This window comes from Bombina bombina, chromosome 3 (genome assembly GCF_027579735.1).
Source record: "Bombina bombina isolate aBomBom1 chromosome 3, aBomBom1.pri, whole genome shotgun sequence".
Classification (NCBI taxonomy): domain Eukaryota; kingdom Metazoa; phylum Chordata; class Amphibia; order Anura; family Bombinatoridae; genus Bombina; species Bombina bombina.
In genome coordinates, this window is record NC_069501.1 from 1269110994 (window position 1) to 1269124983 (window position 13990).

A 13990-nucleotide genomic window follows, 5' to 3' on the forward strand; every position below is an offset into this window, starting at 1 on the left:
AAACATGCAGAGCAAACACGGCTCCACTGAATGAAGCTTATTAGTGTAGCTAGACTAGAACAAACCCTTACTGATGACAATAAAACATGCAGAGCAGACACGGCTCCACTGAATGAAGCTTATTAGTGTAGCTAGACTAGAACAAACCCTTACTGATGACAATAAAACATGCAGAGCAGACACGGCTCCACTGAATGAAGCTTATTAGTGTAGCTAGACTAGAACAAACCCTTACTGATGACAATAAAACATGCAGAGCAGACACGGCTCCACTGAATGAAGCTTATTAGTGTAGCTAGACTAGAACAAACCCTTACTGATGACAATAAAACATGCAGAGCAAACACGGCTCCACTGAATGAAGCTTATTAGTGTAGCTAGACTAGAACAAACCCTTACTGATGACAATAAAACATGCAGAGCAGACACGGCTCCACTGAATGAAGCTTATTAGTGTAGCTAGACTAGAACAAACCCTTACTGATGACAATAAAACATGCAGAGCAGACACGGCTCCACTGAATGAAGCTTATTAGTGTAGCTAGACTAGAACAAACCCTTACTGATGACAATAAAACATGCAGAGCAGACACGGCTCCACTGAATGAAGCTTATTAGTGTAGCTAGACTAGAACAAACCCTTACTGATGACAATAAAACATGCAGAGCAGACACGGCTCCACTGAATGAAGCTTATTAGTGTAGCTAGACTAGAACAAACCCTTACTGATGACAATAAAACATGCAGAGCAGACACGGCTCCACTGAATGAAGCTTATTAGTGTAGCTAGACTAGAACAAACCCTTACTGATGACAATAAAACATGCAGAGCAGACACGGCTCCACTGAATGAAGCTTATTAGTGTAGCTAGACTAGAACAAACCCTTACTGATGACAATAAAACATGCAGAGCAGACACGGCTCCACTGAATGAAGCTTATTAGTGTAGCTAGACTAGAACAAACCCTTACTGATGACAATAAAACATGCAGAGCAAACACGGCTCCACTGAATGAAGCTTATTAGTGTAGCTAGACTAGAACAAACCCTTACTGATGACAATAAAACATGCAGAGCAGACACGGCTCCACTGAATGAAGCTTATTAGTGTAGCTAGACTAGAACAAACCCTTACTGATGACAATAAAACATGCAGAGCAGACACGGCTCCACTGAATGAAGCTTATTAGTGTAGCTAGACTAGAACAAACCCTTACTGATGACAATAAAACATGCAGAGCAGACACGGCTCCACTGAATGAAGCTTATTAGTGTAGCTAGACTAGAACAAACCCTTACTGATGACAATAAAACATGCAGAGCAGACACGGCTCCACTGAATGAAGCTTATTAGTGTAGCTAGACTAGAACAAACCCTTACTGATGACAATAAAACATGCAGAGCAGACACGGCTCCACTGAATGAAGCTTATTAGTGTAGCTAGACTAGAACAAACCCTTACTGATGACAATAAAACATGCAGAGCAGACACGGCTCCACTGAATGAAGCTTATTAGTGTAGCTAGACTAGAACAAACCCTTACTGATGACAATAAAACATGCAGAGCAGACACGGCTCCACTGAATGAAGCTTATTAGTGTAGCTAGACTAGAACAAACCCTTACTGATGACAATAAAACATGCAGAGCAGACACGGCTCCACTGAATGAAGCTTATCAGTGTAGCTAGACTAGAACAAACCCTTACTGATGACAATAAAACATGCAGAGCAGACACGGCTCCACTGAATGAAGCTTATTAGTGTAGCTAGACTAGAACAAACCCTTACTGATGACAATAAAACATGCAGAGCAGACACGGCTCCACTGAATGAAGCTTATTAGTGTAGCTAGACTAGAACAAACCCTTACTGATGACAATAAAACATGCAGAGCAGACACGGCTCCACTGAATGAAGCTTATTAGTGTAGCTAGACTAGAACAAACCCTTACTGATGACAATAAAACATGCAGAGCAGACACGGCTCCACTGAATGAAGCTTATTAGTGTAGCTAGACTAGAACAAACCCTTACTGATGACAATAAAACATGCAGAGCAGACACGGCTCCACTGAATGAAGCTTATTAGTGTAGCTAGACTAGAACAAACCCTTACTGATGACAATAAAACATGCAGAGCAGACACGGCTCCACTGAATGAAGCTTATTAGTGTAGCTAGACTAGAACAAACCCTTACTGATGACAATAAAACATGCAGAGCAAACACGGCTCCACTGAATGAAGCTTATTAGTGTAGCTAGACTAGAACAAACCCTTACTGATGACAATAAAACATGCAGAGCAAACACGGCTCCACTGAATGAAGCTTATTAGTGTAGCTAGACTAGAACAAACCCTTACTGATGACAATAAAACATGCAGAGCAGACACGGCTCCACTGAATGAAGCTTATTAGTGTAGCTAGACTAGAACAAACCCTTACTGATGACAATAAAACATGCAGAGCAGACACGGCTCCACTGAATGAAGCTTATTAGTGTAGCTAGACTAGAACAAACCCTTACTGATGACAATAAAACATGCAGAGCAGACACGGCTCCACTGAATGAAGCTTATTAGTGTAGCTAGACTAGAACAAACCCTTACTGATGACAATAAAACATGCAGAGCAGACACGGCTCCACTGAATGAAGCTTATTAGTGTAGCTAGACTAGAACAAACCCTTACTGATGACAATAAAACATGCAGAGCAGACACGGCTCCACTGAATGAAGCTTATTAGTGTAGCTAGACTAGAACAAACCCTTACTGATGACAATAAAACATGCAGAGCAGACACGGCTCCACTGAATGAAGCTTATTAGTGTAGCTAGACTAGAACAAACCCTTACTGATGACAATAAAACATGCAGAGCAGACACGGCTCCACTGAATGAAGCTTATTAGTGTAGCTAGACTAGAACAAACCCTTACTGATGACAATAAAACATGCAGAGCAGACACGGCTCCACTGAATGAAGCTTATTAGTGTAGCTAGACTAGAACAAACCCTTACTGATGACAATAAAACATGCAGAGCAAACACGGCTCCACTGAATGAAGCGTATTAGTGTAGCTAGACTAGAACAAACCCTTACTGATGACAATAAAACATGCAGAGCAGACACGGCTCCACTGAATGAAGCATATTAGTGTAGCTAGACTAGAACAAACCCTTACTGATGACAATAAAACATGCAGAGCAGACACGGCTCCACTGAATGAAAGCTTATTAGTGTAGCTAGACTAAGAACAAACCCTTACTGATGACAATAAAACATGCAGAGCAGACACGGCTCCACTGAATGAAGCTTATTAGTGTAGCTAGACTAGAACAAACCCTTACTGATGACAATAAAACATGCAGAGCAAACACGGCTCCACTGAATGAAGCTTATTAGTGTAGCTAGACTAGAACAAACCCTTACTGATGACTATAAAACATGCAGAGCAGACACGGCTCCACTGAATGAAGCTTATTAGTGTAGCTAGACTCAGAACAAAACCCTTATGACAGAATAAAACATGCAGAGCAGACACGGCTCCACCCTGAATGAGCTTATTAGTGTAGCTAACTAAACTAACCCTGATGACAATAAAACATGCAGAGCAGACACGGCTCCACTGAATGAAGCCTTATTAGTGTAGCTAGACTAGAACAAACCCTTACTGATGACAATAAAACATGCAGAGCAGACACGGCTCCACTGAATGAAGCTTATTAGTGTAGCTAGACTAGAACAAACCCTTACTGATGACAATAAAACATTCAGAGCAAACACGGCTCCACTGAATGAAGCTTATTAGTGTAGCTAGACTAGAACAAACCCTTACTGATGACAATAAAACATGCAGAGCAAACACGGCTCCACTGAATGAAGCTTATTAGTGTAGCTAGACTAGAACAAACCCTTACTGATGACTATAAAACATGCAGAGCAAACACGGCTCCACTGAATGAAGCTTATTAGTGTAGCTAGACTAGAACAAACCCTGATGACAATAAAACATGCAGAGCAGACACGGCTCCACTGAATGAAGCTTATTAGTGTAGCTAGACTAGAACAAACCCTTACTGATGACAATAAAACATGCAGAGCAGACACGGCTCCACTGAATGAAGCTTATTAGTGTAGCTAGACTAGAACAAACCCTTACTGATGACAATAAAACATGCAGAGCAGACACGGCTCCACTGAATGAAGCTTATTAGTGTAGCTAGACTAGAACAAACCCTTACTGATGACAATAAAACATGCAGAGCAGACACGGCTCCACTGAATGAAGCTTATTAGTGTAGCTAGACTAGAACAAACCCTTACTGATGACAATAAAACATGCAGAGCAGACACGGCTCCACTGAATGAAGCTTATTAGTGTAGCTAGACTAGAACAAACCCTTACTGATGACAATAAAACATGCAGAGCAGACACGGCTGCACTGAATGAAGCTTATCAGTGAAGCTAGACTAGAACAAACCCTTACTGATGACAATAAAACATGCAGAGCAGACACGGCTCCACTGAATGAAGCTTATTAGTGTAGCTAGACTAGAACAAACCCTTACTGATGACAATAAAACATGCAGAGCAGACACGGCTCCACTGAATGAAGCTTATTAGTGTAGCTAGACTAGAACAAATCCTTACTGATGACAATAAAACATTCAGAGCAAACACGGCTCCACTAAATGAAGCTTATTAGTGTAGCTAGACTAGAACAAACCCTTACTGATGACAATAAAACATGCAGAGCAAACACGGCTCCACTGAATGAAGCTTATTAGTGTAGCTAGACTAGAACAAACCCTTACTGATGACTATAAAACATGCAGAGCAAACACGGCTCCACTGAATGAAGCTTATTAGTGTAGCTAGACTAGAATAAACCCTGATGACAATAAAACATGCAGAGCAGACACGGCTCCACTGAATGAAGCTTATTAGTGTAGCTAGACTAGAACAAACCCTTACTGATGACAATAAAACATGCAGAGCAAACATGGCTCCACTGAATGAAGCTTATTAGTGTAGCTAGACTAGAACAAACCCTTACTGATGACAATAAAACATGCAGAGCAGACACGGCTCCACTGAATGAAGCTTATTAGTGTAGCTAGACTAGAACAAACCCTTACTGATGACAATAAAACATGCAGAGCAGACACGGCTCCACTGAATGAAGCTTATTAGTGTAGCTAGACTAGAACAAACCCTTACTGATGACAATAAAACATGCAGAGCAGACACGGCTCCACTGAATGAAGCTTATTAGTGTAACTAGACTAAAACAAACCCTTACTGATGACAATAAAACATGCAGAGCAGACACGGCTCCACTGAATGAAGCTTATTAGTGTAGCTAGACTAAAACAAACCCTTACTTATGACAATAAAACATGCAGAGCAGACACGGCTCCACTGAATGAAGCTTATTAGTGTAGTTAGACTAGAACAAACCCTTACTGATGACTATAAAACATGCAGAGCAGACACGGCTCCACTGAATGAAGCTTATTAGTGTAGCTAGACTAGAACAAACCCTTACTGATGACAATAAAACATGCAGAGCAGACACGGCTGCACTGAATGAAGCTTATCAGTGAAGCTAGACTAGAACAAACCCTTACTGATGACAATAAAACATGCAGAGCAGACACGGCTCCACTGAATGAAGCTTATTAGTGTAGCTAGACTAGAACAAACCCTTACTGATGACAATAAAACATGCAGAGCAGACACGGCTCCACTGAATGAAGCTTATTAGTGTAGCTAGACTAGAACAAATCCTTACTGATGACAATAAAACATTCAGAGCAAACACGGCTCCACTAAATGAAGCTTATTAGTGTAGCTAGACTAGAACAAACCCTTACTGATGACAATAAAACATGCAGAGCAAACACGGCTCCACTGAATGAAGCTTATTAGTGTAGCTAGACTAGAACAAACCCTTACTGATGACTATAAAACATGCAGAGCAAACACGGCTCCACTGAATGAAGCTTATTAGTGTAGCTAGACTAGAATAAACCCTGATGACAATAAAACATGCAGAGCAAACACGGCTCCACTGAATGAAGCTTATTAGTGTAGCTAGACTAGAACAAACCCTTACTGATGACAATAAAACATGCAGAGCAGACACGGCTCCACTGAATGAAGCTTATTAGTGTAGCTAGACTAGAACAAACCCTTACTGATGACTATAAAACATGCAGAGCAAACACGGCTCCACTGAATGAAGCTTATTAGTGTAGCTAGACTAGAATAAACCCTGATGACAATAAAACATGCAGAGCAAACACGGCTCCACTGAATGAAGCTTATTAGTGTAGCTAGACTAGAACAAACCCTTACTGATGACAATAAAACATGCAGAGCAGACACGGCTCCACTGAATGAAGCTTATTAGTGTAGCTAGACTAGAACAAACCCTTACTGATGACAATAAAACATTCAGAGCAAACACGGCTCCACTAAATAAAGCTTATTAGTGTAGCTAGACTAGAACAAACCCTTTCTGATGACAATAAAACATGCAGAGCAAACACGGCTCCACTGAATGAAGCTTATTAGTGTAGCTAGACTAGAACAAACCCTTACTGATGACTATAAAACATGCAGAGCAAACACGGCTCCACTGAATGAAGCTTATTAGTGTAGCTAGACTAGAACAAACCCTGATGACAATAAAACATGCAGAGCAGACACGGCTCCACTGAATGAAGCTTATTAGTGTAGCTAGACTACAACAAACCCTTACTGATGACAATAAAACATGCAGAGCAGACACGGCTCCACTGAATGAAGCTTATTAGTGTAGCTAGACTAGAACAAACCCTTACTGATGACAATAAAACATGCAGAGCAGACACGGTTCCACTGAATGAAGCTTATTAGTGTAGCTAGACAAGAACAAACCCTTACTGATGACAATAAAACATGCAGAGCAGACACGGCTCCACTGAATGAAGCTTATTAGTGTAGCTAGACTAGAACAAACCCTTACTGATGACAATAAAACATGCAGAGCAAACACGGCTCCACTGAATGAAGCTTATTAGTGAAGCTAGACTAGAACAAACCCTTACTGATGACAATAAAACATGCAGAGCAAAAACGGCTCCACTGAGTGAAGCTTATTAGTGTAGCTAGACTAGAACAAACCCTTACTGATGACAATAAAACATGCAGAGCAGACACGGCTCCACTGAATGAAGCTTATTAGTGTAGCTAGACTAGAACAAACCCTTACTGATGACAATAAAACATGCAGAGCAGACATGGCTCCACTGAATGAAGCTTATTAGTGTAGCTAGACTACAACAAACTCTTACTGATGACAAAAAAACATGCAGAGCAGACATGGCTCCACTGAATGAAGCTTATTAGTGTAGCTAGACTACAACAAACTCTTACTGATGACAATAAAACATGCAGAGCAGACATGGCTCCACTGAATGAAGCTTATTAGTGTAGCTAGACTACAACAAACTCTTACTGATGACAATAAAACATGCAGAGCAGACACGGCTCCACTGAATGAAGCTTATTAGTGTAGCTAGCCTAGAACAAACCCTTACTGATGACAATAAAACATACAGAGCAGACACGGCTCCACTGAATGAAGCTTATTAGTGTAGCTAGACTAGAACAAACCCTTACTGATGACAATAAAACATGCAGAGCAGACACGGCTCCACTGAATGAAGCTTATTAGTGTAGCTAAACTAGAACAAACCCTTACTGATGACTATAAAACATGCAGAGCAGACACGGCTCCACTGAATGAAGCTTATTAGTGTAGCTAGACTAGAACAAACCCTTACTGATGACAATAAAACATGCAGAGCAGACACGGCACAACTGAATGAAGCTTATTAGTGTAGCTAGACTAGAACAAACGCTTACTGATGACAATAAAACATGCAGAGCAGAAACGGCTCCACTGAATGAAGCTTATTAGTGTAGCTAGACTAGAACAAATCCTTACTGATGACAATAAAACATGCAGAGCAGACACGGCTCCACTGAATGAAGCTTATTAGTGTAGCTAGACTAGAACAAACCCTTACTGATGACTATAAAACATGCAGAGCAAACACGGCTCCACTGAATGAAGCTTATTAGTGTAGCTAGACTAGAACAAACTCTTACTGGTGACAATAAAACATGCAGAGCAGACACGGCTCCACTGAATGAAGCTTATTAGTGTAGCTAGACTAGAACAAACCCTTACTGATGACAATAAAACATGCAGAGCAGACACGGCTCCACTGAATGAAGCTTATTAGTGTAGCTAGACTAGAACAAACCCTTACTGATGACAATAAAACATGCAGAGCAGACACGGCTCCACTGAATGAAGCTTATTAGTGTAGCTAGACTAGAACAAACCCTTACTGATGACAATAAAACATGCAGAGCAGACACGGTTCCACTGAATGAAGCTTATCAGTGTAGCTAGACTAGAACAAACCCTTACTGATGACAATAAAACATGCAGAGCAGACACGGCTCCACTGAATGAAGCTTATTAGTGTAGCTAGACTAGAACAAACCCTTACTGATGACAATAAAACATGCAGAGCAGACACGGCTCCACTGAATGAAGCTTATTAGTGTAGCTAGACTAGAACAAACCCTTACTGATGACAATAAAACATGCAGAGCAGACACGGCTCCACTGAATGAAGCTTATTAGTGTAGCTAGACTAGAACAAACCCTTACTGATGACAATAAAACATGCAGAGCAGACCTGGCTCCACTGAATAAAGCTTATTAGTGTAGCTAGACTAGAACAAACCCTTACTGATGACAATAAAACATGCAGAGCAGACACGGCTCCACTGAATGAAGCTTATTAGTGTAGCTAGACTAGAACAAACCCTTACTGATGACAATAATACTTGCAGAGCAGACACGGCTCCACTGAATGAAGCTTATTAGTGTAGCCAGACTAGAACAAACCCTTAATGATAACTATAAAACATGCAGAGCAGACACGGCTCCACTGAATGAAGCTTATTAGTGTAGCTAGACTAGAGCAAACCCTTACTGATGACAATAAAACATGCAGAGCAGACACGGCTCCACTGAATGAAGCTTATTAGTGTAGCTAGACTAGAAAAAACCCTTACTGATGACAATAAAACATGCAGAGCAGACACGGCTCCACTGAATGAAGCTTATTAGTGTAGCTAGACTAGAACAAACCCTTACTGATGACAATAAAACATGCAGAGCAGACACGGCTCCACTGAATGAAGCTTATTAGTGTAGCTAGACTAGAACAAACCCTTACTGATGACAATAAAACATGCAGAGCAGACACGGCTCCACTGAATGAAGCTTATTAGTGTAGCTAGACTAGAGCAAACCCTTACTGATGACAATAAAACATGCAGAGCAGACACGGCTCCACTGAATGAAGCTTATTAGTGTAGCTAGACTAGAACAAACCCTTACTGATGACAATAAAACATGCAGAGCAGACATGGCTCCACTGAATGAAGCTTATTAGTGTAGCTAGACTAGAACAAACCCTTACTGGTGACAATAAAACATGCAGAGCAGACACGGCTCCACTGAATGAAGCTTATTAATGTAGCTAGACTAGAACAAACCCTTACTGATGACAATAAAACATGCAGAGCAGACACGGCTCCACTGAATGAAGCTTATTAGTGTAGCTAGACTAGAACAAACCCTTACTGATGGCAATAAAACATGCAGAGCAAACACGGCTCCACTGAATGAAGCTTATTAGTGTAGCTAGACTAGAACAAACCCTTACTGATGACAATAAAACATGCAGAGCAGACACGGTTCCACTGAATGAAGCTTATTAGTGTAGCTAGACTAGAACAAACCCTTACTGATGACAATAAAACATGCAGAGCAGACACGGCTCCACTGAATGAAGCTTATTAGTGTAGCTAGACTAGAACAAACCCTTACTGATGACAATAAAACATGCAGAGCAGACACGGCTCCACTGAATGAAGCTTATTAGTGTAGCTAGACTAAAACAAACCCTTACTGATGACAATAAAACATGCAGCTTAAAGGATATGGGAAACAAAATCAAACTTTCAGCTCTGCATGTTCCCCCTAGTTAGTAACACAGAGCGCACTTACCTCCTGTACAGCTCCATAATGATGGTGTAGTTATTTGAGAGATGAGTGCTGTTCAGCCCCAGCTCACGGAGAGTAGACACAGGGATGTTGACTCCTTCTTCTATAAGAATTCCCAGACTGTACAAACCCTAAATCCAATGAACAACAAAGTGCTGTTTATATATGCAGAGTATATACGCTCTAGTAAACAGACAGTAAACCCCAAAAGATCTTTATATAAAATATTTAGTTGCGTATTGAAACAACTTTGTAATATACTTTCATTTATTTTGAGCCCTTTTCATGCAATTTAGCTCTGAAAATAACAAAATGTATGCTTACCAGATAAATTCCTTTCTTTCCTGGCAGGGAGAGCCCACAACTTCATTCATTACTGTTGGGAAATACAACACATGGCCACCAGGAGGAGGCAAAGACACCCCAGCCAAAGGCTATAAATATCCCTCCCACTTCCCCCATCCCCCCAGTCATTCAGCCGAGGGAACGAGGAAAAGTAAGATAAACATCAGGGTATAAAGGTGCCAGAAAAAAAAACAAAAAGGGAGTCACACAAAAAAAATGTCTTACAGGCGGGGTCGTGGACTCTCCCCGCCAGGAAAAAAAGGAATTTATCTGGTAATCATAAATTTTGTTTTTTTTCCAAAGGCAAGGAGAGTCCACGACTTCATTCCTTACTGTTGGGAAACAATACCCAAGTTCCAGAGGACACTGAAGGAATAACGGGAGGGAACAAGAAAAGAGGCAGACCCTAATCTGAGGGCAACACAGCCTGCAAAACCTTTCTCCCTAAAGCTGCTTCCGCCGAAGCAAACACATCAAATTTGTAAAATTTAGAAAAAGTATGTAAGGAGGACCAGTTAGCCGCCTTACAAATCTGATCCATAGATGCTTTGTTCTTAAAATCCCAGGAAGAAGTAACTGCTCTAGTGGAATAAGACGTAATCCTCTCAGGAGGCTGCTGTCCCGCTTTCTCATAAGACAAGCGGATAACACTCCTCAACCAGAAAGACAAGGAAGACATAGTGGCCTTTTGCCCCCTACGTCTACCCGCATAAACGACAAGCAAAGATGAAGATTGTCTAAACTCCTTAGTAGCCTGAAGGTAAAACTTAAAAGCACGAACCACATCAAGATTGTGAAGCAAACGTTCCTTCGCTGAAGAAGGATTAGGACATAAGGAACAATGATCTCTTGATTAATGTTACAATCAGACACCACCTTAGGAAGAAAACCTAACCTAGTAAGTAAAACCGCCTTATCAGCATGAAAAACAAGGTGGGTCACACTGTAAAGCCAAAATCTCAGAGACTCTGCGAGCAGAAGCAATTGCTAATAGAAACAAAAACAACCAAGATAACAGTTCAATGTCAACATTATGCATGGGCTCAAACGAAGCCTGCTACAAAACATGAAGAACATCCTAATCAGAGCATTAACAAAGGACTGCATATCTGGAAGAGCTGGCAGATAGACCCTTCTCCAATCCATCTTAGAGAAAAGATAAAATTCTGGCAAACTTTATGCCAAGAAAAACCAGTGCAGGTAAGTCCGCCACACCTTGTGGTAGATGCGCAGAGTAACCGGCTTATGAGCTTGAATCAAAGTGTCTATGACACTACCAGAGAAACCACTCTTGGCTAAGACTAAGCGTTTAATCTCCAGAGAATCTAGATTTTGATGTAGGAAGGGACAATGTATCAGCAGGTCCCTGTGACAAGGTAACCTCCACGGAGGAGAAGACATTCTCACTAGAACCGCGAACCAGGTCCTTTACGGCCAGGATGGAGAAATTAGAATCACAGATGCTTGCGCCTGCTTGATGCGGGCCACCACATGACGCAGAAGAAGCAATGGAGGAAAGAGATAAATGAGTCTGAACCTCCATGGAACCGCTAGAGCGTCTATTAACTCTGCTTGAGGATCCCTCGATCTCGACCCGTACCTGGGTAGTTTGGCATTAAAACGAAAGACCATGAGATCTGTCCCCGGCATCCCCCATCTGCTGCGAATCTCTGCAAACACCTCCAGGTGGAGGAACCATTCCCCCGGGTGAAAATATTGTCTGCTGAGGGAAGTCTGCTTCCCAGTTGTCCACACCCGGAATGTGGATCGCTGACAGCATACAGTGGCTTCTGCCCATTCTAAGATTTGAGACACCTCCCTCATTGCTAAAGAATGTCTCGTTCCTCCCTGATGGTTGATATATGCGACCGTAGTTATATTGTCTGATTGGAATTTGATAAACTTAGAAGGAACTCAGTAGGGGCCAAGCCTTCAGCACATCGAAGATTGCCCGGAGTTCCAAGATCTTAATAGGAAGGGTGGACTCCTCCTGAGTCCATGACCCTTGTATCTTCCTGGCACCCCAAACGGCTCCCAAGTCAGATAGACTTGCATCCGTAGTCACAATCTCACCAGGACGGTCTCAAGAAACACGTGCCTCGAGACAGGTGATCTAGACAGAGCCACCAAGAGAGCAAGTCTCTTGACAGGCTGTCCAATACGATCTGTGGGGACAGGTCTGAATGGTCGTCGTTCTATTGTCTCAGCATGCATAGTTGTAAAGGTTGGAGATGGAATCTGGCAAAAGGAATAATGTCCATACAAGACACCATGAGTCCAATCACCTTCATACACTGGGCCACCAGAGGTCTTCATGGATACCGAGTCTATAACTCTACCTAAGAAATTAACCCTGGTATCTGGCGTAAGCAAACTCTTTTCCAAGTTTATCTTCCATCCATGTGACCGAAGAAGACTCAGAAGACATTCCGAGTGATCCCTTGTTAGACGAAAATATGGCGCCTGTACCAAGATATCATCCAGGTAAGGTGCTACTGCAATACCTTGGGTTCTGGCCACAGCTAGTAGAGCACCCAGAACCTTTGTAAATATCCTGGGTGCAGGAGGTAAGCAAAACGGAAGTGCTATGAACTGGAAGTGTTAATCCAGAAAGGCAAACCTCAGGAACTGGAAATTATCCTTGTGGATCGGAACATGCAGGTATGCACCCTTTTCTGAGGGCACCACAGCCTGCAAAACCTTTCTCCCAAAAGCTGCTTCAGCCGAAGCAAAAACGTCAAACTTGTAAAATTTAGAAAAGGTATGTAAGGAGGACCAGGTAGCCGCCCTACAAATCTGATCCATAGAGGCCTCCTTTTTGAAGGCCCAAGAGGAAGCCACTGCTCTAGTTGAATGAGCCTTAATCCTCTGAGGAGGCGTATGTCCCGCTATCTCATAAGCTAAGCGAATAATGCTCCTCAAACAAAAAGATAAGGACGTGGACGAGGCCTTCTGCCCCCTACGCTTCCCAGAATAGACAACAAACAAAGAAGAAGTTTGTCTAAACTCCTTCGTAGCCTGAAGATAGAACTTCAAGGCCCGAACCACATCCAAATTATAAAGTAACCGTTCCTTCGAAGTAGAAGGATTAGGGCACAAGGAAGGAACCACAATCTCCTGATTGATGTTGCGATCTGAAACGACCTTAGAAAGAAAACCTAACCCAGCACGAAGAACAGTCTTATCAGCATGAAAAACTAGGTAAGGAGGCTCACATTGCAAGCCCGCTATTCCACTCTGTGCACCGAAGTAATAGCCAGTAGAAAAAGAACCTACCAAGACAGTAATTAAATGTCAACTACATGCATAGGCTCAAATGGAGCCTTCTGCAAAACTTTGCTAGTCAGAGCCTGAACAAAAGACTGAACATCTGGAAGCTCAGCGAGCCTCCTGTGCAGTAAAACAGAAGGGGCCAAAATCTGTCCCTTAAGGGAGCTAGCAAAAAGGCCCTTCTCCAGTCCATCATGGAGAAAGGAAAGAATCCTGGAAACCCTGAC

The 13990-nt window shown here is 42.0% G+C and overlaps 1 protein-coding gene across 1 annotated transcript in view; it reads right to left on the reverse strand.

Moving 5' to 3' along the window:
- LOC128652729 (protein sel-1 homolog 3) overlaps window positions 1-13990 on the reverse strand; it is a 611474-nt gene that overhangs the window by 175652 nt on the left and 421832 nt on the right. Inside the window, exon 21 of the mRNA XM_053705661.1 lies at window positions 10152-10279. Within this exon, the coding sequence (XP_053561636.1) occupies window positions 10152-10279 (128 nt within the window). The remainder of the gene's footprint in view (window positions 1-10151; window positions 10280-13990) is intronic.